The 25,256-nt window shown below is 36.4% G+C and overlaps 2 protein-coding genes and 1 long non-coding RNA gene across 3 annotated transcripts in view; 2 read left to right on the top strand and 1 right to left on the bottom strand.

Moving 5' to 3' along the window:
* Positions 1–7,085, top strand: part of srms (src-related kinase lacking C-terminal regulatory tyrosine and N-terminal myristylation sites) — a 59,402-nt gene extending 52,317 nt beyond the window's left edge. Inside the window, exons 6-8 of the mRNA XM_042491013.2 lie at positions 651–832; positions 3,964–4,120; positions 5,071–7,085. Coding sequence (XP_042346947.1) covers positions 651–832; positions 3,964–4,120; positions 5,071–5,270 — 539 coding nt within the window. The 3' untranslated portion in view covers positions 5,271–7,085. The remainder of the gene's footprint in view (positions 1–650; positions 833–3,963; positions 4,121–5,070) is intronic.
* Positions 724–12,136, bottom strand: LOC148188640 (uncharacterized). The gene is made up of 3 exons (XR_015777377.1): positions 11,232–12,136; positions 4,929–5,011; positions 724–851 (listed from the first exon to the last, which is right to left on the bottom strand). It is a non-coding gene; the product is annotated as an uncharacterized LOC148188640 (long non-coding RNA).
* LOC121946449 (protein-tyrosine kinase 6) lies at positions 9,247–25,256 on the top strand. The gene is made up of 8 exons (XM_042491012.2): positions 9,247–9,840; positions 14,129–14,250; positions 15,874–16,037; positions 16,717–16,882; positions 19,267–19,428; positions 20,508–20,689; positions 20,769–20,922; positions 22,866–25,256. Exons 1-8 carry the CDS (start codon positions 9,431–9,433, stop codon positions 23,075–23,077), a joined length of 1,572 nt encoding a protein of 523 aa, XP_042346946.2. The 5' UTR covers positions 9,247–9,430; the 3' UTR covers positions 23,078–25,256.

Here is a 25,256-nt window from a genome sequence, read left to right as displayed (position 1 = left end):
GCTGCCTAGTTTTACTGTTTTATAGAGTTTGGTCTGAGTTAGAGAGAGATCTCTCTTGATCCACTTTTTTTTAATATACTGTATTTTTCCCATACCATTTTCATACAGCTTTTCAGTTTGCTATACATTACAAAGACATTTTTCAATCAAAATCAAAATACATATTAAAAGAAACAATACATCTGCTATAAAAAAACGAAAATGAGAGAAAGAAAAAACAAAATTAAGAGAAAATTGAAATGTAGACAATTTCATAGAAGTAATGACTACTGGATTCAAGTTGTTCATACACTGTACACATTTTTATACATTAAATTAATCCACTTCTGTTCCTGTCGCCTTGTAGTTACGTCATTGATTTTTCGCAGATTTTTTTTAGTTAGAGGACAGAACAGCCTCCGTAAAATGTCAACTACTGTTTCAATGAATGCTATAGACTGCTTTATGTGATAGACTATAGATAATAAAGAGACTGTACATATTATTCTCAAACTCAGGAAGGTGTGTTTAATGTCATAACTGACATAAAGGCTGTTTTGTAGAAAAATATATGTAATGTTTTGGTGCTTGTATCAGAGTTTGGGTTATAAAAGATCCATGCTGTTCACCAGTTTAGCTGACTGTGTGTGTTTGTGTGTGTGTTTTTGTAGCTGCTGAAGGCCAGGTGCTGACATCAGCTCATCTGATCTACATGGGCAGTCAGATCGCAGAGGGCATGGCCTACCTGGAGGACAGAAACATCGTCCACAGAGACCTGGCTGCCAGAAACATCCTGGTGGGAGAAGATCTGGTCTGCAAGGTGGCCGACTTCGGACTGGCTCGGATCATTAAGGTAAGCAGGTTGTTTGTGTCTGTAAACACAGCATCAAAGAAGGGGGTTATTTTTATTGTCTCATTAGTCAAAACCCACTTTCTTATTTTAGATAACCCTAATTCTTGATCTGTGCTCTTTTTAAATATGTATAGCGCGCTTTGTTGTTTCTTTGTAAACTCATGAAATGTTAAACACCATCCTTCTTCCATCTGTGCCGTGAAACGGAGCAGCACTCAAATCTGCATATTTTATTTTGTTTGTGTGTAGTAATAACTCGTGCAGTTGAAGCCCATGCTCGTGGCATGTTTATGAAAATCATAAATATGTTACATTTGCATGTTTCCTACATATCATAACGTTTATAAAGTGACGTAGTCTATGAGCTGACTTTGTCGTCAGGAGGAGGGAATGGTGAATCCGTGTATCATTCATTCATTAAAATAAAAAAAATATATAAAAACATGACTTAGTTTTTCAATATTTGTTTCCAAACCAAACAGTTAATGACTTATTTTGCCAATGTCTTGTTGGAAGTAGATAACAGGGTGGTCCGATTTTTCCCTTTTTTATATTTGAGCACAAATTTGGAAAAATGGTAATTATCTTCTTTTTTTTTCATTTTGGTTTTGGAAACAAATATTAAAAAAACAAGTCTTTTTTTTTGTTTTTATTTTGAAAAACGAATGTTTCAAAAAATTACGGTGGATGGCGTGACACCAAGGCGAGATGGCTGACAAGCTGCAGACCACTAGTCAAGATCTACCAATCAGTTATCAGCTGCTTTTTTAACCACCAAACGTGGGCATTATTAGCACTGTCACTGTTTGTGGTGCCACGAAAAGTGTTTTTTCTGAGACTTTCCTGCATTCCCTGCTTCTATAGTGCCATGAAAAGCTGGCATTTTGAACCAAAACATGATATTTTCCCAACTATAACCAAGAGGTTTTTTTCTGCCACAACCACAAATTAACTACAGTGTAAAACCAAACAAAAGTTTCAACAAATCTGCGACATAATAACCAACATTTTCCCATAAAGAGCGTCTAAATGTGGTAATATCAGTTAAGAAAGAGACAGCTTAAAGGTTCTGTGTGTAATACCTAAACATTAGCACGTAACTTGAGAGACAACAATATTTACCGTAAATAAATCTGATTGTGCATGAAGACTGTGTCTGCTGGTCTGTGCTGCATTTTAAACCTTCTACACAAATCTCATACTTGAAAAGCAGAAACAAGGTTTTGCAAGAATTAAACTGATTTAATTTAGTTTTCTTCTTCAGACTTTTCAACCTTAATGGTCCTGTCAACATGTTTCTTTAACTTCTTTTTTGGGGGAAAATATAGTAATTTTCTGTCACCTGCACGATGTAACAGCACATTTAGCTTCTCATGGAAATGTCTGAGCGGGTAAAGATTATAATGTGCTAAAAAGGGAGGTATAGACAGGTAGATAGGGTAGCGTCGCGGACATTGATAGTGTTTTCCACCTGTCTGTCTCGGGTTCGAGTCCCCGTCCGGACCATATTTGTCTCTCTAGCTTTTAACTTCCATTAAACACTCATTAAACTTTAACTTCAGCTGCACTGACACGTTTTTAATTTCCACGCAAAGAGATGCTTATTTTTTACAAAACAATTGGACACTTTGACTTAAAAGTTAGCAGTGGAAATGAATAATTAATGAAATATAGGCTACTATGAAGACTAATTACTAACACAAAGGTAAGGAGTATTTAGCAGATGCTTTTATCCAAAACGCCACACATTAGCCATTTCTAATCATATGAAATGTAATAATAACCTCCCAGTATATATATTTGATATTCACTGAAGGTCTCAGAGTAACATGATCAGGAGCACAGGTGGTTTTGTGGGCAGGAGTGCTGAGTTTTAACAGTTTGGCCCTAAATCTCCCTCAGTGGTCACATTACCTTTAACTTTACACTGAAAATGATCACAGCAGGCCTACTTTAATGAATTATAGAGTGGAAGTCTATTTTAATGCAGGCTAATGAAAATAAAGAGGTCAAGATTGATTTTTTAAGTTTTGTATTTGGGAATGATTCTAAAAAGCATATGTACAGAGTAATGATAGTAGCCAGTAAAAAGCAATAACAAAAAAGCGGTTATGTCAAAGACCACCTGGGTTAACAGACTGGTACAACGTGATGCACAACATATTTGTCATGGAAAAATTAACATTTACTTTGAGACTCAAAAGTGATGGATTTGAGTTTATCAATTCACATAGATCAGATTAAGGTAATGAGCCGAAACTGTATTGTAACCCCCCTGGTTCTCTGCTACACACAAATATCACTTTTATGTTTGTTATATGTCTGTTTTTGTTTTGTTTTTTGTTTTCTGTTACTTAAAAAAAAAGTATATTGTTAAATGCTATACACAATTTAATCTCTGACTTGAATTAAAAATAGATAAATAAAGAGGCCAAGAAGACCATGGAATAATTATAAAACATATTTATTTTTATTATTTCATTATTTTCACTTAAAACAGTAATTGAACATGGGAGCTGCTGGTCTGCTGCTGCATGGATCAGTTAGTTGGTTTGTAACTTTGCTGAAGCTGAACTAACCAGGCAACAAGCAAGCAACAAGACATGAACCAAAACAAGCAAAAAAATGTTAAAAAAAAGAAATTTGCCTGAAAATAGGCATAAAAGGAGTAAAAAAAAAAAAAGAAAAGAAAAATAAACAAGAAAATGACCTAGAAAGGTGCTGAAAATAAAATTATATATGCATTTTTTTCTTTTGTATAATTTAAATATAAAATCATTGCAATTATAAATAGTTTTCTTCACATTTTTCCCCATTTTTTTGGATTATTTTCTATTAATCCTCCCCTCTTTTTCAAAACTAATTTTTAGGTAAAATTTCTGATAATTTGTGGAAAATTTCTTGCCAAGTTGGTCATTGCCTCCCCCCCTCTGTTTTCAAATTAAATCAAACCAGTTTCCATAGATTTCAAGGGTCAAATAGCTTGTGAAGAGCACCTGAACGCAACACGAGAAAAGTGATTTGGATCCAGGTTTCAAAGGGTTAAATTTGAGGAAAACAAAAGGCTGCGCAGTGCACTGTTAATGTAAAAATGTATCCTGTTAACCCTTCACCATCACTTTTCTCTACAGGACAGTGTGTACACAGCCAGTCGAAACACAAAGATCCCGGTCAGGTGGACGGCTCCTGAAGCAGCAATTTACCAGAAGTTTTCCGTAAAATCGGACGTCTGGTCTTTCGGGGTCCTGCTCTATGAGATGATGTCACGCGGCAAGATGCCTTATGAAGGTACAATGTTGACTTCTTTTTATTTTTTTACTGCATAAACTACTGAGCTTTCCAGCAGATTCATTACAGTGTTGACCTGTTTATTAATCAGTGGGAAAGTATTGGAAGTATGCACAACTCTGAGTTACACAATGGACTAACTGTATGAGTGTAAATATGGAGCTACTGGGTGTGCAGATGATTCATGTGTGGTTACACCCTCCTCGGTTTCTCGTGCATTTTGAAAGGAAAAATATTGCAGTGTTATTCTGTTAGTCAGCACAGTGGAGTAATGTCAGCGGAGAATGCAGTTTTATTTACTTTATTTGTAATAATCCACAAAAACTAGTCTTATGAAAGCTGTTGTTTAGCTTTTTTTGCTTGCTGTCAACGTATCCCATGAAAATGAAATAAGAAAGAATGTGCCACAGGCAAGCTGGAGCTAATTTGGACAATTTGGAAAGTATCGAGAGAAAGAATAACACAATACTGTTTGTTTTTGGGGGTTTTTTAAACTGTAAAAATGGGTCACAGATATGTAATTAACTGTGGATTAATCCACTGCCAAAACAGTCCGCAACAAAGCACTATTTACTCCTGTTTCTTTGATTAAGAACCACACTGCTCAACTGTTTTTAGGAAATTATTTCAACCTTTTAACCCTTTAATGTCGTCACTATTAACCATGGATTTATTTATTTATTTTTTTTTTTTTTGCTTTTTAAAATTTCCTTTGGTCAATAATTTCAAAACAATGCTGTGTGATTTTTTTGTAAGATACCTCATACTTTTTTTTTGAGTTAATATTCAAGAGTCGTGTTGACTTTACCTTTTAAAGTTGAGCTGTTGCAGCAGTTCCTGGTGTTGTCATAGTTGTGGTTGTTGGCTTTCTGCACGGTGGAATACCCCTGCCTGCAAAACAAAACGTTTGGAAATTAGTGAACTCCAACTTTCATGTTTTTCCCTTTTAGGAAAAAGCAACAAAGAAGTGTTGGATCTGCTGTCATCGGGGTTTCGGCTGCCCTGTCCAACACGCTGCCCTCAGAATATTTACCGCATCATGATGGACTGCTGGGCCGCCGAGCCCTTTAAGAGACCCTCCTTCCACGCCCTGCACAGCCAGCTGGATACGATATATGCCAGGATATATTTCAAGACTATAGAAGTATAAACATGCATGGTGAAAGTATCTGCAACTGCAAGCAGGACGGACTGCAAATATGAAGAAAAGGGGGAATGAGAAACAGCGAAGAATATTCTCCTTCCTCATGCACAAACAGGGTAAAAGTACTTTAAAAACACCACGGTTTGGAAGGACGGAGGGAGAAGAGCATTCAAGCGGACAAACAGGAGTAAAATGTTCAAGATGCTCGCCAAATCAAAGAACAATACTTAATTTCTGAGGCTAAAACAAAGCAAGAAAGACTAAAAGTAGCCTGAGAAAGGTGTGTAAATACACTCCTACTTAAAAAACTGAACACTAAACCCCTGGGCACATTCACAACTGTTTTTAATTTTATACCCTTTTGTGTTTTATAAATAATATTTTATTACGTCTGTATGTGCCATGTCTGTGTATGCACACTTGCAGATGTTGTGAAATCACAGGTCAGGGCTCAACCTGTCTTCTGACTGCAAAGCCAGTGCTTCAATCTAAGTTATGTGCAATAATTCAGAGCTTGCTGGGTTTTTAGCCACGCTAAGGGGTCCCCGTGCCGGATGACAGACCAGCACTTCAATCTATTGTGAAATATGGACAAAGTTTCATGTTTTTCCCTTTTAGGAAAAAGCAACATGACACATTGCCATGATACTTGGTAACAGAACATCACTTTACACAAAGGATGAACCGAACAACTTTAATAAACTGATGATTTTTAATCTGGTGCCACCATTCAAGTCAAAATCCCCTCATCCATCACTTCTGAGGTATAATCTCTTATTCAAGATCAAATTTATTTTTTTTAAGATAAAAGGGTAGGATAGAATAAAGGTATCTTAATAACATTACAGTGACCAATAACTCTTTTGGTGCACATATGGCATGCAAGGAGTATCATAAACTTTTAAAAATCCAAACTTATGCTTTTAGTTCAACATTTGGGATGTATGTTTCTTTGATCAGCGTTTTTTTTTTAGAGAAATCTGTAATGAAAACCCGTTTTGAGTTGTCCTAAAATGGCCATTTCTTCAAGGATAACCCATTTGATATATGTGACAAAATGTCTTTTCCTGTGGGACAAACAAAACATTTTATACCCCATCATCCATGAGGATCAAAGTCAAACTTTCCTCTGAATTTTTCAGCCATTCTTCGTTTTTTTCTGGCCTCGTGGGGCCTCTAGCGTGGCTACACATTGTTAGTTTTGTTATTAACCACAAGCATAAAGTATTTCATTCAGCCTTCCTTCTGTTGCAGGAATTTGAGAAGGTTTTGAGAAAATGTTACACATGTAAGTTTCTCTAGAATAGTGTGGGAATTGTTTTTATCCTTTGATACATATTTGGGGGTTGACCCAGCGCTTGAAAAGCCAGCGGGCCAAAGAGCCATGTGTACAGGCTTTAAGTTATTAAACCTCTTTCAGAGGCCCGCTGTAATGGCCAGCTACAACTAGAGTGCCTATGTTTACACCACAGACTACACTTCAAACTGTAAAGAGCTACAAAGATGAAGAACCTAAAGCAAAAAGACCTGCACAGTGAATCAGCCATGTCCAGAAGGCTCTTTCGGGGAGGGGCGGTTTGTGGGATTTCTGCACCACAAAATTGTACAACAATGTTGCAATGCAATGCAATTTGAGAACAATGCAACTTTTGTCTTTTATGCATGATGATAAACGGCAGACGGAGCCAAGTTCAGGAAACTCTAGCCATAATCACCAAATCACAAGATTGAGTTGTATGTTTGAGGCTGCGTGCCATCAGGTACCAAACACCAGTAGTGCACAGAATAAAAAATATTTTAAGTATTGTTTTGAAATGTGTCTGTGTGCATTTTGTCATTACATCTGTCTTTGTCATGTCCAGAGATATTCCAGGAAGAAGTACAAATGAAGAACAAATGAAAAGAATTTGGGATGAAATAGATTTGTTACCCCACCGATATATCAGTCAGATGATATTGGCCCATCACAAATATATCGGTATTTGGCTTGTATGTTGTCCGATTTGCACCATATGCAAAGTTTATTTTTAAGAAAACATAAGGCAGAAGAAGATGAATTTAGCATGATCAAAGTTCAAACAAAGTTTTCAGTTTCAGTGCACTGATTTCTTTGTTGACAGTAAAATTGACGGAAAGGCCGACTCGCTCTCCAGTGGTAAGTTCAGCGGCACTGGGAACGCAGCCATTTAGCGGGTTTACTCGTGTTTAAAAAACCTGCTCATCTAATAAAGCTGCTGATAAATGTTGGGTAAAATGAGCATTCCTGTCCCTGTGTGTGTGACAGGGGCAGCAGCAGGACTACAAACACTGAAATGCCATTCATCCTCTGCAAAAAACAAAAAAGCATATCCAAATGCCTAAAATGAAAACTGAATATCTACCCAATTAGCAAATACTTGAATAACTCAGTATTTGAGTCCAGCACTGTAATTTTGTAGGGTTGACTAGTGGTGCTATACAATATTTACATAATGAGATTTTTTATTTAAAAAACTCGTCAGTGATAAGGACATACTGATTCAGTGGGTTAAGGCAAATATAGCAGATGGAAAAGCCTTTACAACCAGGAAAAGACACTTACAATATTACAATAACAAAAATCTAAGACAAAACCTCGTCTCATACCACGATATTGATATAATATCAATATGCTGCCCAGGCCTATAATGCATCATATATTAGGCATGCTTTGTATTTCAAGAATGTCTTCTTGGTTGTTAGTTACACCCAGGTTTCATGCTGTCACTCAGCCAAGCGAGACAAATTAAAAGAGTCAGGTGTTTACCTAAGCCGCTTCAGATACTGCGCGAATTTACGTTGAATTCAGATCAGTATTATACAACAAGTGACTCATAAAAGTTTAAGTTTGTAAAAACAAATAACGGGGTGTGATATCACCCAAATGCAGCACAACAGAGAGGGTGAGCAGTTGTAAGCAGTTGACCTTTATTAATCTTTCGGCAGGTTTAATGGAGCACAGGCGAGTACAGTCAGGCTGCAGGTGAGCAGAGTTCATAGAAGGACTGGGGTCAGCTCACATTCACAGGTGGTAGTTCAGAGTTCGAGTGGGGACATGGTGAATGTGGAGCGGACTGGCAGGTGAATGTATCAGGTAAGTTACAGAAACACCTACAGCTGGGATCTTTTTGGAAAAGCGGGGACTCCGTAGAGGGACAGGCAGGGCTCGTGGTCAAGGAGGAGGCATCGTTAGCGTCATGCAGGAAGCAGAGCAGACGAATCCAGTAGGAGCAGGAAGCAGGATCAACTAGGGCAGGCAGGGAAAGCCATATTTATATTTATATATATTTAAATACATATTTAAAATTATGTTACAGAATTAGTATACATTTTAAGCATTTTTTAAACTATTTTGTCAGATAATTTTTTGTGCTCTTTACTAATTTCTTGCTATTTTGGGGAGTAATTTTTCTTTCGTTGGTAACTGCCTTCTTCCCATGCCTTTTAGAGACGCCAATCTGCTCAAGTTTCAAAGGGTTAATAACACAGAAACAAAGCGTTATGAGTACAAAGTGCAAAATTTGCCCCTGAATAACTTAACTGAAGTACTATAACAACTTGCTGTAAAAATACGGCAAAATTCTTACAGTAACATACATTTTTTGGGGGGGAAAAATGCTGTAAAAACATTGTATGTAATATTTTTTGTCATTGTAAATCTCGCAATCTACTGTATAATTCTGTAATTTTATGGGGAAAGTTGTTTTTGTGAAATTGCTGTAAAAATACTGCCAAATTCTGACAGTCATGTACAGCTTTTCCAATAAATAAAAAAATCACCATAAATCTTGGTGCTTTTTGGAGCTTCTACACCAACTTCTACACCATAAACCCGTAGACTGTCAGTAGTTAACTGTAATTGTTTAACTAAACAGGTTATCCATCTATCCATCAGTTACTGTGAGATTTATGACGCGTGTCTGATCATAGGCGGGGTTCCCGCGCGCTTCATTACTGCCTGGCATAAGGAAGTTGTCAGGTCTTTCAGTCACACGCTCAACAACAGTTTCTCTGTAAAGGCATTCCGAGGATTCCTCGCGCTTCACCCTCTCTACCTGTCCGACAGGTGTAGCCGGCTGTCGGCTGACGCGCTCCGAGGCTGTGGAGGGGACGGCGGCTCTAACAGGGGGGCAAATCAATGGTCATCTATGGGTGAGTGTCTGCGCAGAGCTTGCCCATGTCTGGACTCACTATGGGACAGGATTTTCACCAACAAGAAGCCTCCTCCTGGAGCAGGAGCAGGAGCAGGAGCAGGAGGTGTTGATAGTGGAGGAGGAAGGGAAAAAAGCAGCAGTGACGGCGGCGATGAGGAGAGATTACCGACTCCGGTAACTCCGGAGAGGGCGCCGGAGAGCGGCTCCATCTACACGGCGCTGTGGCCGTTTGACGCGCGGCACGCGGACGAGCTGTCCTTCCAGGAGGGAGACCTGTTCAGCGTGATCAGCCGCACCGGGGACTGGTGGACCGCGCGCAGGATCGACAAGAACGGGCGCGTGCTGGACACCGGGATCGTGCCCAAAAACTACCTGGACCGGGCCGAGTCCCTACAAATGCAACCGTGAGTGGTGTTTTCAGAAACCGTAACTGTTAAACCCTTCAGGGGCAGAAGGCAATAAGCAACAGAAGAAGAAATGAATAAAACATTAGCAAGAAATTAGTAAAAAAAAAAAAAAGTACACAAAAATTACCTGGAAATTCTTTTTTTTTTTTAAAGAAAAAATGCTTAAAATGAAAACATTTCTGTAACATGATTTTAACTTTTTAACCCTTTGAAACTTGAGCAAGTGTGATTTCTTTAAAAAAAAAAAAACATGGGAAGAAGGCAGAAGAAATGACCAAATGCTTAGTTTAAATTAGTAAAAAGTAAATTAGAAATTAGTTTTAAAGAAAGAAAGAAAGAAAGAAAGAAAATAAATAATAAAAAAAGTGCTTCAAATTAGAAAAATTCTGTAAGATGATTTTAACTCTTTAACACTTTGAAAACTTAAACAAATTGGCTTGATTTCTTTAAAAAAACACGGAAAGAAAGCAATAAGCAATGAAAGAAGAAATCACCTTAAAATTGGCAAGAAATTAGTAAAAACTAAGTTAATAAAAATAACTGGGAAATTAATTAAAAAATACAATAAAAGAAGGAAATGCAAGGAAATTACCTAAAAAGTGCTTAAAATGAGAAAAAAAATCTGTAATGTGATTTGAAATGTCTAATAATGATGATTATATAGTTTTTCCTGTATTTTTTCTTTTTCCCTGGACATTTTTCCCTTTTTAAAATAATTTTATAAACCTACTATTTTTTTTGCAGTTTGTGGAACATTTTTTACCAAGTTGCTTTCCCCCCATGTTTTTGTAAGATATTACATCAGGTTTAAAGTTTGAAATATGTGTGAAAGGTGTCCGAAAGCAGCAAAAGATAAGTGATGTCGTTCCAGGTTTCAAAGGGTTAACTGTCAGTGTAAACATAGCCTATTTCTCTTGGTTACTTTGAACCATAACTTAAAAACATTTCTGATTCAGTAGACCTAACCCCGTCCCTCCTTTTACACATTTGACCTGAATTTTGTCTCCTACAACCAGCACAGTTTCCAGGTGGGCGCTTGAAACATGTTTCATGAGGTCAGCGTGACCTTGACCTTTGACCTTCAACTCCCAGATGATAATCAGTTCTTTCTCGAGTCCAAGTGGACGTTTTTGCAAAGTTGAGGAAACTCCCTTGAGGCCATCTTTAGCTTTTGCTTTCACAAAAATGAGATGGATGCAAGGCCAGCGTGACCTTGACCTTTGACCAACAAATTCTAATCAGCTTATACATAAATCTGCTCAAAAGTTTGTGCCAAATGTAAAAATTTAGCAAATTTAGCGAAAATGTATTTGGCTGTTATTTATTCAACAATAAGAGACCTCATACATTAAAAAAGCTCGGAAACTAATATGTCAGCCATTACTCACCCTCACAAATTTGATATTTTCCTGTTGTGTTTTTGGAGCTTTGGATTAAAAGCACAGACCTCTCCATAACCCTCCACCTTCTGTTGCCACATACTAATTCCCCTTTTTCTGTAATGACACAGGAACGTTCATGCAGCCGTAACTTTACATTATGAAAAGCACCAAGTTGTCTTGATCTGCATCACATGCATCCCCCTCAACCCTTTTGTTGTAAGCAACAGTGAGAAATGTCAACAACACCTTTCTTAATGTCAGTCTCATGTGTTTGTGTCTTCGCGGTGATGCAAACTGTGACGCGAGCGCTCTGACAGTCGGCCTCACCACTTCTTGTTTTGTCTCTCTCTCTCTGTTTATTGCTTCAACAGAATGGGAAGTGTGTAATGTGAGGTTATTTCTGCATGTCAACAGCTGCTGGAAGGATGAAATTAATTACAGAGCCGCTGATTCTGAATACTTATATCATTATTTTATTACAATATATTTTAAATATTATATGACCTATTCATGTTGTTTAATTTCCACTTTGGAGCACTTAAGCCAAATTGCCACATTACCAAATTAACAGTTTGCTCAAGTAATAATCTGTATGGTTGCTGATTATACTTATTTTCTTAAAATTTGGTACTAATGTTCACTTGGATTCAAGGATGAACTGATAAGATTTCAGTGGTCAAAGGTCAAGGTTAATGTGAACTCACAAAACATGTTTTAACTCAAAGAATTAAACACAAATGTCTCATAGGAAAAAATAATGAAGTTCTGACATTTTAAATCCAACAGGTCAAAGGTCAACTTCACTGCGACATCATAATGTCATAATCTTTGCAGAAACATCTATATTTGAGGTGTAGTCAGCAGTCATAGCAACATTTGAGTCTGGACAGACACAGATGTGAACTAACTGCAACTTGACCGGTTCACGGTGGGATACAATAGATATAATCAGCCTTTTTTTTCTATGAAAAAACAAAAATGTCTCAGTGCTCATGGCAACATCTTCAAATTACTTGATTTGTTCAGAAACCCAAATATATAAAATGTATTGTCCAAATTGTCTAATTGCAAAACTGTAGCACGTAGAAATGATTTGTTATGATTTTTTTTTTTAATCTTTTGAAAGTTAGTTGATGTAGCTCCTCCAGCAGGACTCCTGGCTTGTGTTTGCCGCTGAGGAAGTTTGGCATGGGACTGAACCTATGTGCAAATTTGGTTTATTGTCATGCATGGAAAGCTGGATTTCCCCAGAAGAAGAAGAAGAAAAATAACATTAAGAACAACAAGAAGGACCTGCAGCTTCCCCATAATAATAATACTTCTAATACTTCTACTACTACTACTACTACTAACAATAATAATAATGATAAAACAAGAGGTACCGGCAACCCCTAAATACTCCCAAATCTGCTGCCAGACTTTAGGTGACGTGGTATCCAGAGTAACACAGTCTATGAAGGGAGTAAGACGTAGGGGAAATGGGCCAAGCAGAGGAATTTCACACGTGACTGAGGTTTGAGTCCCATGTGAGGCAACACCAGCTTTTTTTCTTTTTTTTTTAGTTATTTGAGTTATCATTTTCAGTTTCTATAATGTATAAAGCTGTTAAAAGCACACTGTGCATGTTAACACGTTAGAACGAGGACGATCTGGCCAAGAATAGCAGCAACACAGAGTTTCAGCGACAAACGAAATTCACATAAAAGCACACGGTATCGAGAAACAGAACAATAAGATATAAAAGCTGCACACAGAACGCCTCGACTCACATTTCTCCAGAGTTTTAAACTCACTTAAGGTCACCATTTCATGAAGCTTAAGATCACATTGCAGATTGTTCCATGCTGTGGGAGCGGAGATCCTACGAGCTTTTTTCCCAATTCAGTTCTGATTTTGGCACAATAAGACACAAAAAGTCCTGCAAATGGAGTTTATAATCTCCATATTTCAAATACAATAGAGAAGAAATAGGTAGGAATTCTACAACGCCAGTTTTTAGATAAAAACATACCTTTTATGTACTGTGCACTGTTTTTGCACGTACTTTAAAGACTTCTGACATATTTAGATACTCTGAACACTCAAAGCTGTATGTTGAAAAATGAAACCAGATCCGAGTATGTTTTACAGATGCAAACTTTTGCATATTTGTCATACTGGATGCTCCTTTAAAGAGCAGACGCATGGTAAACAGCTAAATTTAACATGTGACATATTGTATATATTCTTATTGTTATTCTTACTCGTGTATATCTCTGTTGTTCGGTGTAGCATTGCACACATATGTATATTTTAATATTTCTAACTTATATAACTACATTTTTAATATTTTCATATATTTTATATTTTTTTTAATATATTTTTTAACTTGCATACTATACATACATTACATACATACATACATACTATACATTGCACTGTAGCATAAGGCACAGTTTTATATTTTACACACTTTACAAATAAATAAATAAATTTAAATATTGACATACTAGTACTAATTGTCTATAAGTGTATTTCTTTGCATTTATATTTTTACACACTTAACATACTCAGCATATTATACATACTTTCATTTTTAAATATTTATATGCTAGTGCTAATTGTTTACTATTACTGTATTTTTTTAAATTTATTTTATTTATTTTTACATACTTTTGCTGCTACATGTTTCTACTTGCTAAAATTCTCTATGCTGCTAACAAACCACAGTCTACCGCCCGGGGATCAATAAAGTATTTCTGATTCTGATTGACAAGATCACAAAATAAACTGCCAGATTATCACAAAGTTAATTTTCAAACTATATAATTAAGCATTTGCATAATATCTCAGAGTTTAAGTTTGAAACCGTGCGACCATTTCCTAATATCTACTTTCATTAATTGCTTTCTGTCTTGATCCAGGTGGTTTTTTGGGACAATGAACCGCTTTGAGGCCCAAAGCCACCTGCTGGGACCAGGAAATGACAACGGAGCTTTTCTCATCCGACACAGCGAGAAAGACAGCGTCGGATACGTTCTTTCAGGTGAGACGAGACAGAGAGGGGTCACTGAGGAAGCCCAAAAACAAAATGAGAGGCGTGTGGTGTTAGTGGGTTAAAAGAGAGTGAGGAAGGAGGGAGTTTCACTTCAGGTCAAAAAATAGTGTAAGGGGGTGAGAAGAAACGCGTAAATCATAAGAACAGTCAGCCTTCAGGTGTAACAGTGCAAAAACAAATCTCAAACAGACATAAAAGTTTATATTTAATATGCCCTTTTAACCCTTTGAAACCTGAGCAAATTGGCTTAAGTCCCAAAAACCTGGGAAGTGGATGACCCCAAAACAACAAGACATTGGTAAAAAAAAAAAAAAATGTATAAGAAAACTATCTGAAAATAAGCACAAAAAGGAAAATAAAAAAATTACAAAAGAAAAAAACTGCCAATATTCTTTGAATTGTATTTACTGTAATTGGTTGGGGTTGTTGTCTCTTGTTTAATTCTATTTTAAATTTTAAAATTTAGTTCAGCATCATCGTTTGGCTCCAGCACAGACATGTCAGTCCCCCAGATTTGATGTATATCGTGATATATATCAATATCACCTGATTTGACAAAAAATTATCACGAAGACTTTTTTCCATATGACCCCGCCATATTAGACATATAAAAAAATTTAAAAATTGTCCTCCTTTCCTTCTCAGTGCCGTCTGTGTTTTACAGTCACAAGGCATTTAACTGATGTCCTTTCAAAGAGCAACAGCACGAGCGTAACCACAGAAATGTCACTATTTATGTTTTCCATTATTTCATGCTGCGTATAATCCGCACCTTTCAACATAACCTACGACGTGGCTTTCAAAGGGACGATTGCCAAACCTGCAATAAATAACATCTAGATTTTAATAAACCAAAATAAACCTTTTAACTCTTTAAAATCTGGGCAAATTGGCTGGCGTTCTTTCAAAAACATGGGAAGAAATCAGTGAGCAACTGAAGAAGAAATTACTCAGAAATTAGTAAAAAGTACAAGAAAATTACTTGAAAATTCGTTAAATATAACAAAACAAAATAAAATAAAACAAATGAAATGAAATAAAATAAAGACAGCAAACAAACAAACAAGGCAATAAAGACTTATGAAAATTGCTCTAAACTATATCATAATTCTGTAACATTATTTTAAATATGTTATTATGATAATTATAAATATATTTTTTCCCTAAATTTTTCCTTTTTTTCTCTAGACATTTTCCATAGCTTTTTAAAAATAATTTTCAAAATCTTCTAATTTCTTGCCAAGTTGCTTAATGTCTTTTTTGAAAGAAATCGCACTGTTTCGCTCAGCGTTCAAAGGCTTCGAATACTTCTGAGAGGCGTCTGAATGCAGCACAAGAAAAGTGAGGTTCATCTAGGCTTCAGCGGTTAAGACAAACATTTGTAAAAAAGAAAAAAAAAAGACAAATATAAGAGGAATTTAAATGTAGCTGTATTACAAAAATGTTTTTGAAACTAACGATCTGGGTTTTTTTTAGCAGCTTAAATAACACTTTGGAAACAAATATTAACAGAAGTCAAATGTATAAAAACGCAACTGAGAGCAGGATCTTTGACCCCCTTTTTTAACTACTTCTGCATGTGTCTGACTTTGTGCGTGCATCTCTTTGCAGTGAGGTCAGGAAGTCGAGTGAAGCATTTCAAGGTCCATCAAGCAGATGAGAGCGAGTTTCACGTGGAGCACAACCACCACTTCACCTCTCTGATCGACCTGGTGGAGCACTACTGCACCAACAGCCTGAGCAACACCGGCAAACTGGGAACCGCCTGCAAGAGGGTAGGAGAGCCTCTGCCCGCTGCGTGACTGTGTTTTTGCTGGTTTGTTCCTCAAATTTCTAGTTAAGTGAAAACAAGAAGTGTGAACAAAGAATTTACTCAGATGCCGTTTTTGCCAGTGTTGTGCATTACTGTGCTTCCCTTTGTTTGTTGCAAAATTCACCAAAGCAAATCATGCGGCAAAGATGCAGATGCTGTCAGGGAGCAAATGGATCAAAACTGCAGTGACTGAAAGAAAAATTCAACATTAAGTTCCAGACGACAGTAAAAACATCTACACCAGCTTTTAGCAGTGGTGGAAAAAGATCTTTTACTGGTATAAAAGTAGCAATGCCACAGTATTTTACTCAAGTAGAAGTACAAAAGGCATCAAAATATACTTCATATATATATGAATATATATATATTCAAGTACAGCACAAGTAGGATAGTAAGGAAGGAAATCCATGCACTCCAATAATGTGAAAAAATGATGAGGAATTGCATTAAAAAGCTTTTATTATAGTTTCTTAATCAACTGATTTGGCCACTATACATCCATCCATCCATCCATCCAGCTATATATATATATATATATATATATATATATATGTAGTGTGTGTGCACTTTTTATGGATGTCCGAAATTATATTTGTGTCAGTTTATAACCTACACGTGTGTGTCTGTGTTTCCTCCATCAGAAAAAGCCCAGCACCCAAGATTTGAATCACTTTACGGTGGACGAGTGGGAGCTCCCGAAAGAGGAGTTCACTCTGGAGGAGGAGCTGGGCAGCGGCTACTTCGCAGACGTCTACCGCGGACGCTGGAAAAACCACATTAACGTCGCCATCAAGATCATCAAGAGTGGTAATTTATCATCTCTGATGATATAAAGCTGATTTAAAGTGGGAACAGTTTTTGTTTTGCTGAGGATGTTATCTTGGCTTCTGGGACATTTTAATGGGTAAATGTCTTAATTTTGATATCTATAGATTTATAGATGAATCAGTGATGGAAATAATTACCGGCTGCAGGCCTGATTACAAGCTTCTAATGTTACGACGTTTTGCATGAGGCATCTGCGTTGTCTGCAACTTGTTCGACCACATTTAAGTTAAACTGGATGAGACACAGAAAAAGAATGCAGACAGTCTTTCTATCCATCCGTCATGTTGATCCCTATTGATACACGTCTTCACTGTCAAACATAATTGGCAGCGTTGCTATTTGTAGAATTGCAGTGACACAGGTGTATTGTTCATTAACCCTTAGGGCCCACCTAAATATTACACACACTCGCATCGCTCTCCACGCAAAATGCGCTTTTCAAAATCAGGCTTTAAAAAATATTATACATGAATATTATTTTCGACTGTCATTGAGTTAATCTTTTTAACCGACATCATTCCTAATCATAAATATCAAATTTTTATTTATTTTAAGAATTTGCAAAAAAAATTTTAAAAAACCGGTAATGCTTATCTCAATTATGTTTTTAAAATTGTGTTATGGAAAAAAAGAGAAAAAAATCAAATTTTTTAGCACTTTGGTTTTTTTGTTTGTTTTACTTATCATTTTTCTTTTATTTTCAAGTTATTTTTTATGTAACTTTTTACTAATTTCTTGATACTTCTGGGCGATTTCTTGTGAAGTTGCTCTTCACCCGTCTACAGGCCAATTTTCTCAGGAATCAAAGGGTTAAATATTCACAACAAGTTGTTTTAATCCACAAAAACTGAATTAATTGTGTGTAACAAAAACCTGTAGAAAGCACAATGAGTAATCAGTTGAGAAATTTAAGACGCATGAAGCAACGCCAGTAAAAACAAAAATTTCATGTTGCTCGTTTATCTGATTAACCCCCTGATGACTCACTGTGCAGGAACAACTACAAACACTTTCGAAAGAGAAATGACTGGTTTGTGCATCGACTCATTTCTGGCATCACCGTTCAAGGCACTCCGAAATAATAAAACACAGGAGTTAAAGAAATCAGTTTCCTTGTATTAGTGTAAAACCTGGGTCTTCAACAGGCGTCCTGAGTGTAACTGATGATTGTTTTTTGGGTTGTTGTTTTTGTCTCAGATACAGATAAACAGAAAAACCGCCCTGTTCACAAGTATTCAGTTCAGTTCAGTTATTTACACATTGGGACGGTTATTTTTGTGTTTCCATTATAAAAGGTTGCTGATGGTTACAAGATACCCATCCCTGTTTTTGGTAGATTAATTTAGATTAGATTAACTTTATTGTTCAGACAACAAAAAACAACAGATATAAAAAAACAGAAAAACGGATAAAAAACACAAGCCTAGATAACATTAAGGGGCTAAAACCTAAAAGTAAATAAAAATCAGAGGGCAGAGGGTCAATAATAGAAAACCTCAACAATAAAAAAGACGAATTATCGGCACTGATCCGGGAGCCAGGCATGAAATTAGCACCAGCCGCAGGCCAAAGGCTGTTAGAAAATGTTGCGCCAAAATTGCTCCCATAAAAAAAATGTTCTCATGAGTCGTCTCAGTTCGACCCTCGTAATGTCCTCCAGATTGCCGCACACCTTTTGTCCTCTGGGGTCATTCAACTGTGATTTAAAGCATATTGTATAAATTGTCAATCAATTCTGTGTTACACCTTCAGTCTTACTTCAGTCCAGCTCAGTACCACACGTTTTTACCTTTGTTTTGGAATTTAAGGCCAATAGACCTGGTTTACATAAGTATAAAAAACATAAAAAACATATTTTGATGGCAAAGGATTTCATTTGGGGTCAGATTGACCCCAAGGACAACACGAGGCTCACATTATTTATATTATGATCACAATATTTTCCCTCTTGTGCATGAAGGCTGGTTAATACTTAGTGCGAGTATCCACGTAGTTCAAGATAAAGAATATCTGCTCAGCTCCGGACCACAAACCGCAATGAACTCACAAGCAGCATGCAAAGATGTTTCCCACTTTGCAATATACACTGTGTAATCACCACAGCGAGCATGATTAAACCAAAAACATAAATACTAAAACCGCCAATGTTAAAATATTGCGCTATCTGAAGATTTCTGATCTAAAATCCTCTAAAATGAGGTGACAACTTCTGTTTACCAAACACAGAAAGTCCCATCTTTGCTACCAGTACGTCATATTTGTTAAATGATCAAGATTTCACTTTGGTTTCCTTCTGTTTGTTTCTTCCTCTTTTATCTCTGTTCCTCTTTTTCATCTCTCGGTTTTTATCTCTTCCTCTCCAGACTCGGAGTTGAACCACCGTGAATTTCAGCGGGAAGTTCAGATCCTGAAGAGTCTCCGCCATCGTCACCTCATCTCTCTGTTTGCCGTCTGCACGGCGTCGGCGCCGTATTACATCATCACCGAGCTGATGGAGAAAGGCAGCCTGCTCAGCTTCCTCAGAGGTGAACCTCAGTTATTCTTCCATTTTATGTCAGAACCAGAGTTTAATGGCCCAAGGTTAACCCTTTAAAACCTGAGCAAATAGATGTTTTTCTTCTTTTTTCTAAACATGGGGAGAAGGCAACAAGCAACTTAACAAACATCGACCAAAAATTTGTAGATTTGTTTAAAAAAAAAAAAAAAAAAAAGGAAATTTGCAAAAAAATAAGTTAAAAGACCACAAATACAATCTGCCTCATTGAGAACAAACAGGTTCAAAAGGTCATTTATTAATGTTTTTTTGGTCTTAGTTGTTGTATTTGTTTGTTTTGTTTGATGTCTGTTGTCTATCAGAGCAGCTTCTTTCCTCAGGCTGTGAGACTCCTCTGATTTAGGATCACCTTACATTTCATTTCTTTTTAAACCATGTTAAGAAAAATGACAATAAAGTTACTTTGTACCTATTTATTACTGCTGGCTGCGAATCAATTTGCTCCACGGGGGATAATAAAGATTAAAGATAATAAAGAAGATAGTAAATAAGAAGAATAAAGAATAACACACACAAAATAAAAAATAATAAAAAAAGAAAAGAAATTAAACAAAACAAAACAAAAACTGAAAGGACCTACAAAAGATAAAAGTAAGTTAAAAAAAGTATTTATATAAGATATTTTACTATATTATATTTTTCTGTAAAAAACAATTAAAATATAAAAATATTATAACTATGAATAGATTTTTTTTGTTTTTTTGGGATATATTTTTTAAAATCCTTCCCTTCTTTTTTTAAAGTAATTTTTTTTGATTAATTTTCGGGTCAACTTTATCTGATTTCTTTCAATGTGTGGGACGTTTCTCGCCCAGTCGGTCACTGCCTCTTTTCCCCAAAGTTTAGAGAAAAATCAAACCAATTTGTTACGGTTTCAAAGGGTCACATGGCCTGTGAAGTGTGTCTGAACGCTGCACAAGAAAACTGATATCGATCCAGGATTTTAAGGGTTACAGTTATTGGTTACTTTTTGCCGGCAGTGTTTTGATCAGTCTGTCGGTTTATTGTAGGTTTTTATTGTTTTTTCTGTTATTATTTTTCGTGTTTCAGGTCCAGAGGGACAGCATCAAGATGTTGCGTCACTCATTGACATGGGGGCCCAGGTGGCTGATGGGATGTCCTATCTGGAGGAGAAGAACAGCATCCACAGAGATCTGGCGGCTCGAAACGTCCTGGTGGGCGAGGACTACATCTGCAAAGTGGCTGACTTTGGACTGGCCAGAGTGATCAAGGTAAGGGAGGGGGGCGGAGACATGATTTGTCCTCTACGATGTCAAATCAGCCTTTTTAAGACAAAGATTTGTCCTCCAGGAGCCGTTCTACATCACAGAGGATAAAAAGATTCCCTACAAGTGGAGCGCTCCCGAGGCCATCAGCCACGGGAAGTTCTCCAACAAGTCGGACGTCTGGTCTTTTGGTGTCTTGCTCTACGAGATCATCACATACGGAGGCGTTCCTTATCCAGGTCGGTGGAATCACTGGATTTTCAGTGTTTGACGTTCAAAAGAAGGTCTTTTACAGCACTTTTAATTAATGTTTAATGTTGTTTATGAAATGAAATATCAAGTAAAAGTCGGGAAGTTGATCGCCTGAGAGTTGCTCTTCTTCTCCGGACTTTAAATGACGCTGAAAGAAAAACTATTTTTCTTTTTCAAGTGAGATTTTTGAATGGAAATTCAAAAAGATAAATTCAGAAGTAAGACATGCACATCCTGTAGTGGGTGCTGGACCCAAAATGAACAAAATGTGAAGAGATGGAGATCCGCACACCAGGAAGCTCCCATTAAAGGGTTTTATTCTGCAAACAAAAGTGACGTTTCGAGCCAAAACACATCAATAATCACATGACTGAAAAACAGCTGAGGCCATTTAACCTCGAGTAAGTAAATATACAAAACATCAAAGTGAAAATACACAATAACATATGGTGTATAAAAAAGGCAGTATGTGTGTAGATAAATATCAGTGTGCCTAAACATCAGGACATAGTTACAATATAACTACTGAATCTTCAGGTAAATTGTTGTATATATATTGTTGCATGTATTGTGTGTATGTGCACACTGCTCTTTATCTACACGCACACACACACTTGTGTTGTACATATTATACGTCTTATACTTTTGAACGGCACAAAAGTGACAACACGCCGTATCCTAATTCAACCGTGGAAAAAGAGTGTTACCGCTCAGCTGAGTTGCCCAGTTACGTTAAACAGAAGTTGATGCTATTTTTTAGCTCAACATAAATATTTCATATAAAAGAATACTTCAATACTTCATTGAAAAGAATTCGTTTTAAATTACTAATGGATACCTGAATATAGCTTGAAAAACTGTGATCATTTTAAAACCAAAGCCCTGATGACGTTAGAAAAACAGCATAATCTCTGTCACACTGAAAGGCCTGAACTGATGGAGACTGTGATCTTAAAGGGTTAATCCCGCAGCCATGAAGACTTTTGCTCGTTTCGAGGTCCAGAGTGTTTGAATATGAATTACAGAATGTGTGTTTTCACAAGAAGATGAAAAAAAGAAACACTTCACTGTAAAGTTACACCATTTGGGCAGACGGATTTTGGGAACTGAGAGTAAGCAACTGTGCTTCGTGAATGTATTTATACTCGGTGTGGTATACCTTTGTGGTGTAGCAGAAAGGCGTGGAGTTACTGTGTGGAAAAAAAGAATTTAACCCTTTGAAACCTGAGCAAATCGATTTGACTTCTTTCGAAATCATGGGGAGAGGGCAATGAGCAACTTACCAAAACATAGCCCAAAAATTACCAGTACATTAGTAAAAAAATACACGAAAATTACCTTAAAAAAAGTTTTTACAAAAGTTTTAAAAAAGTCCTGCAAAAGTACAAAAGTACTCAAAAATTATAATTTTTAAGTACTTTTTAAACATTTCATAATCACATATTTCACATTATGTTGCAGAATTATCTTTTTTTCTTCTTTCAGGTCTTATTTGGGTTTGTTTTTTTTTAAATGTAAAATTATTGTAACTATAAATTCCTAATTAATTTTCTAATCTCTGAAACCTAATTTTCTAACTCCTCTACCTTTTTTCATTTTCATGTCACCTTTTCCTAATTTCTTGAACTTCCTGGCAGAGTTGGTCCTTTCCATTTTCCCAATATTTTTTTCAAAGAAATCAAATCAATTTGCTCAAGTTTCAAAAAAAGTGTCTGAACGCAGCAGAAGAAAACTGACGTTGATCCACATTTAAAGGGTTAACGTCGTTTTAAAGCGTGTTCTTTATCCGGCGTCAAACACAAGAGTTTGTTTGTGAAAGCAGATCAATTTTCCAAGTCAGAATCACAATTATATATAGAAAGCCGACATATCTCTACAAATATTTTAGTGGAAAAAAGTTGAGCCCGTCTTCATTTCTGCTCTCCCTCAGCTTTTAGCACCCAGGAGGTGTACCAGCAGGTGATCAAAGGCTACAGGATGCCGGCGCCGTCCAAATGTCCCGACTTCCTCTACAGAACCATGCTGAAATGTTGGAGCTTGGAGCCCGAAGACCGGCCCGACTTTAAGTCCCTCAGGGTCAAACTGGACAGCGGCTCGTACGAGTGGGACACCGATGACGGTGGCGTGACGTCGGGGTTGTGATCGTTTTTACGGAGGACTCTTTTTTTTTGTAAAAAAAAAAAACAAAAACAAAAAACAAAACTGATTTTACCGACTTTGTGCGTACACAAAGACTTTGATTGTGTGTTTGCAGTCTGCAAACCTGCGAAGCTTAATGTATTTAATTCAGTCCACTAAGGCTGCAACTATCACCTGTTTTCATTATTGATTACTATGATGATTTTTTTTTCAAAGCTGAAACCATTTGAAAAATGAATTGACAGCAATATCTATAATTGATTGGCCAGCTGGTTCCAGCTTGTACAATATGAGAATTTGAAGGTTTAATTAGTTTTCTATGATAATAAACTGAAACATCTTTTGTCTATATTCTTTCGGTCTATTGGTAAAAGAAAAAAAGAAATTAAGATATTTAATTTGAGCTGTAATAAGTTGTGGCAAACAAAAGACAAAACAATTAATGAAATGTACAGAATGTAATTTCTGCCACTACGGATCTCTCAATTAAAACAATAACAAAAGACGGACTATGAGGACGCCGTTATTACAGCAACAGCTATTCTATAATAACGACCACCACTGCCGCTGAAAATGTCAGCTGTGACTTAATTAGAAAAAATGTTCATAGATAAAAGTTTTATTTATGTTATGTTAGTCATGTTCAGTTAACAATAATAGTAATAACAGATTTTATTTATAATGCACTTTACATTTGAAACAAATCTCAAAGTGCTACAAGATAAAAGCATTAAAACAACCAAAATAAAAGCATATTTAAAAATCATAAATAAGAGCATGAAAGCAAGTGGAGCAAACAGCAAGAAGTCACTTAAAAGTCAAATGTTCTGCTAAAAAGAATTTTTTTTAGTCCTTTTTTAAAAACTTTTAAAATACCCGATCCGCCAGAAAACTTATCATAAGTATAATAATAATATAATATAGAAGCGAGAAGTTTCTGCTCTTTTTGACTGTGGAAAAGGAGGAGAAACTGGAGGAGCGAACACCAAACACAACTTATTTTTATGATAAATCTTAATTTTTGAAATGGTTCGATTCTCATTTCCACTCCTACGACTACAATAATACAGCAAACCAACAGACGCTGGTAGTGAGCTCAACATTATCCAAAATGTGAAGTTTGCACATAGATGCCATTTATCTTTATTGATTGTATTGATGCCGAATTGAATACAGTCAACATGTTGTGCCTTTGATCTTGTGTTTCTAGAGTTATGTGTTTTTGCAGACACGTAAGAAATTGTTAAAATGTTATATTTCCTAAAGGGAGTTAGGCATAATATTTTCCACCGTGTGCAGGATGGTAAATAATCCCAAAAGGAATCTAGTTGTAGTCTTGAACATAGAGATCCTGCAACATCCTCAGTCGTTTTAAAATCTTTCAGTGTGCGGCTAAAAACTCACATTGTCTTGGATGTGAGAGGGTGTCAGAGTTCAGTCTTTATTTTGGATTTCCAGTCTTTAAAAAGTCTTGCAGTGCATTACTTTGTAATCCGCAATATTAACGTTTGTCCAGCAGGTGGCAGCATTTTCACAATAACTGAGGATCCTCCTTTCTTTTCTAATTTATGTTCCTTAATTGCACAAATTATCACCAATCCGTTGCTTTCCTACAGCTCATAACCCTGAAGTATTTCATCAGTTTCTCTCATATCTAGTCTGATCTTCTCTTAAACTGCTGTTATCTGGAAATGCTCCATTAACCAGAAAAACTGATGAGTCACCACATGAATCATCTGCTGGTGTTTCTCAGGTACTTTTTGCATCAGTGCTCACCAATGTGAAATTAACACGATTAGTTGTTCGTCAAAAAAACGTGATAGTTTTCTTTGTTTTATAGGATTGTTTTATAGAATAGAATCGGAAACTTATCCAGTTTAGAAGTAGGTTTAAAAAACGTTTTGTAACATAGATGTTTTTCCTGTTTTCTTTATCTGTAAATCATCTGAAACGTCTGGTAAAACCTGACATTAGCATCATACTTGGAAATGATTCACTGCAGCAGCACAAGTGAAACAACATGTAATACTGGTGTCATCTGGTTATGAAAGCACCTGCCTCACCGATTTAAAAAAAACAAAAAAACAGGACTTGCTGCACATCATGTACAGTCTCCTGTATTTGTTTCTTTTTGTATCCTGCCTGTTTTTTTGTAATGGATCTATAAATAATGTCACAATAA

The sequence above is a fragment of the Plectropomus leopardus genome, chromosome 9 (assembly GCF_026936395.1).
Source record: "Plectropomus leopardus strain MGB_pleo_1.0 chromosome 9, ASM2693639v1, whole genome shotgun sequence".
NCBI lineage: Eukaryota > Metazoa > Chordata > Actinopteri > Perciformes > Serranidae > Plectropomus > Plectropomus leopardus.
The sequence above is the reverse complement of the archived record's forward strand: the minus strand, read 5'-3'. Positions and strand labels throughout refer to the sequence as shown.

What these genes read in the sequence shown, in the direction of transcription:
- LOC121946449 (XM_042491012.2), top strand. Translation starts at nt 9,431, where the DNA reads ATGGGTGAGTGTCTGCGCAGAGCTTGCCCATGTCTGGACTCACTATGG. An exon ending in TGGGAACCGCCTGCAAGAGG is followed by an intron (nt 16,038 to 16,716) that starts GTAGGAGAGCCT and finishes TTCCTCCATCAG; the next exon opens with AAAAAGCCCAGCACCCAAGA. An exon ending in CGGAGGCGTTCCTTATCCAG is followed by an intron (nt 20,923 to 22,865) that starts GTCGGTGGAATC and finishes GCTCTCCCTCAG; the next exon opens with CTTTTAGCACCCAGGAGGTG.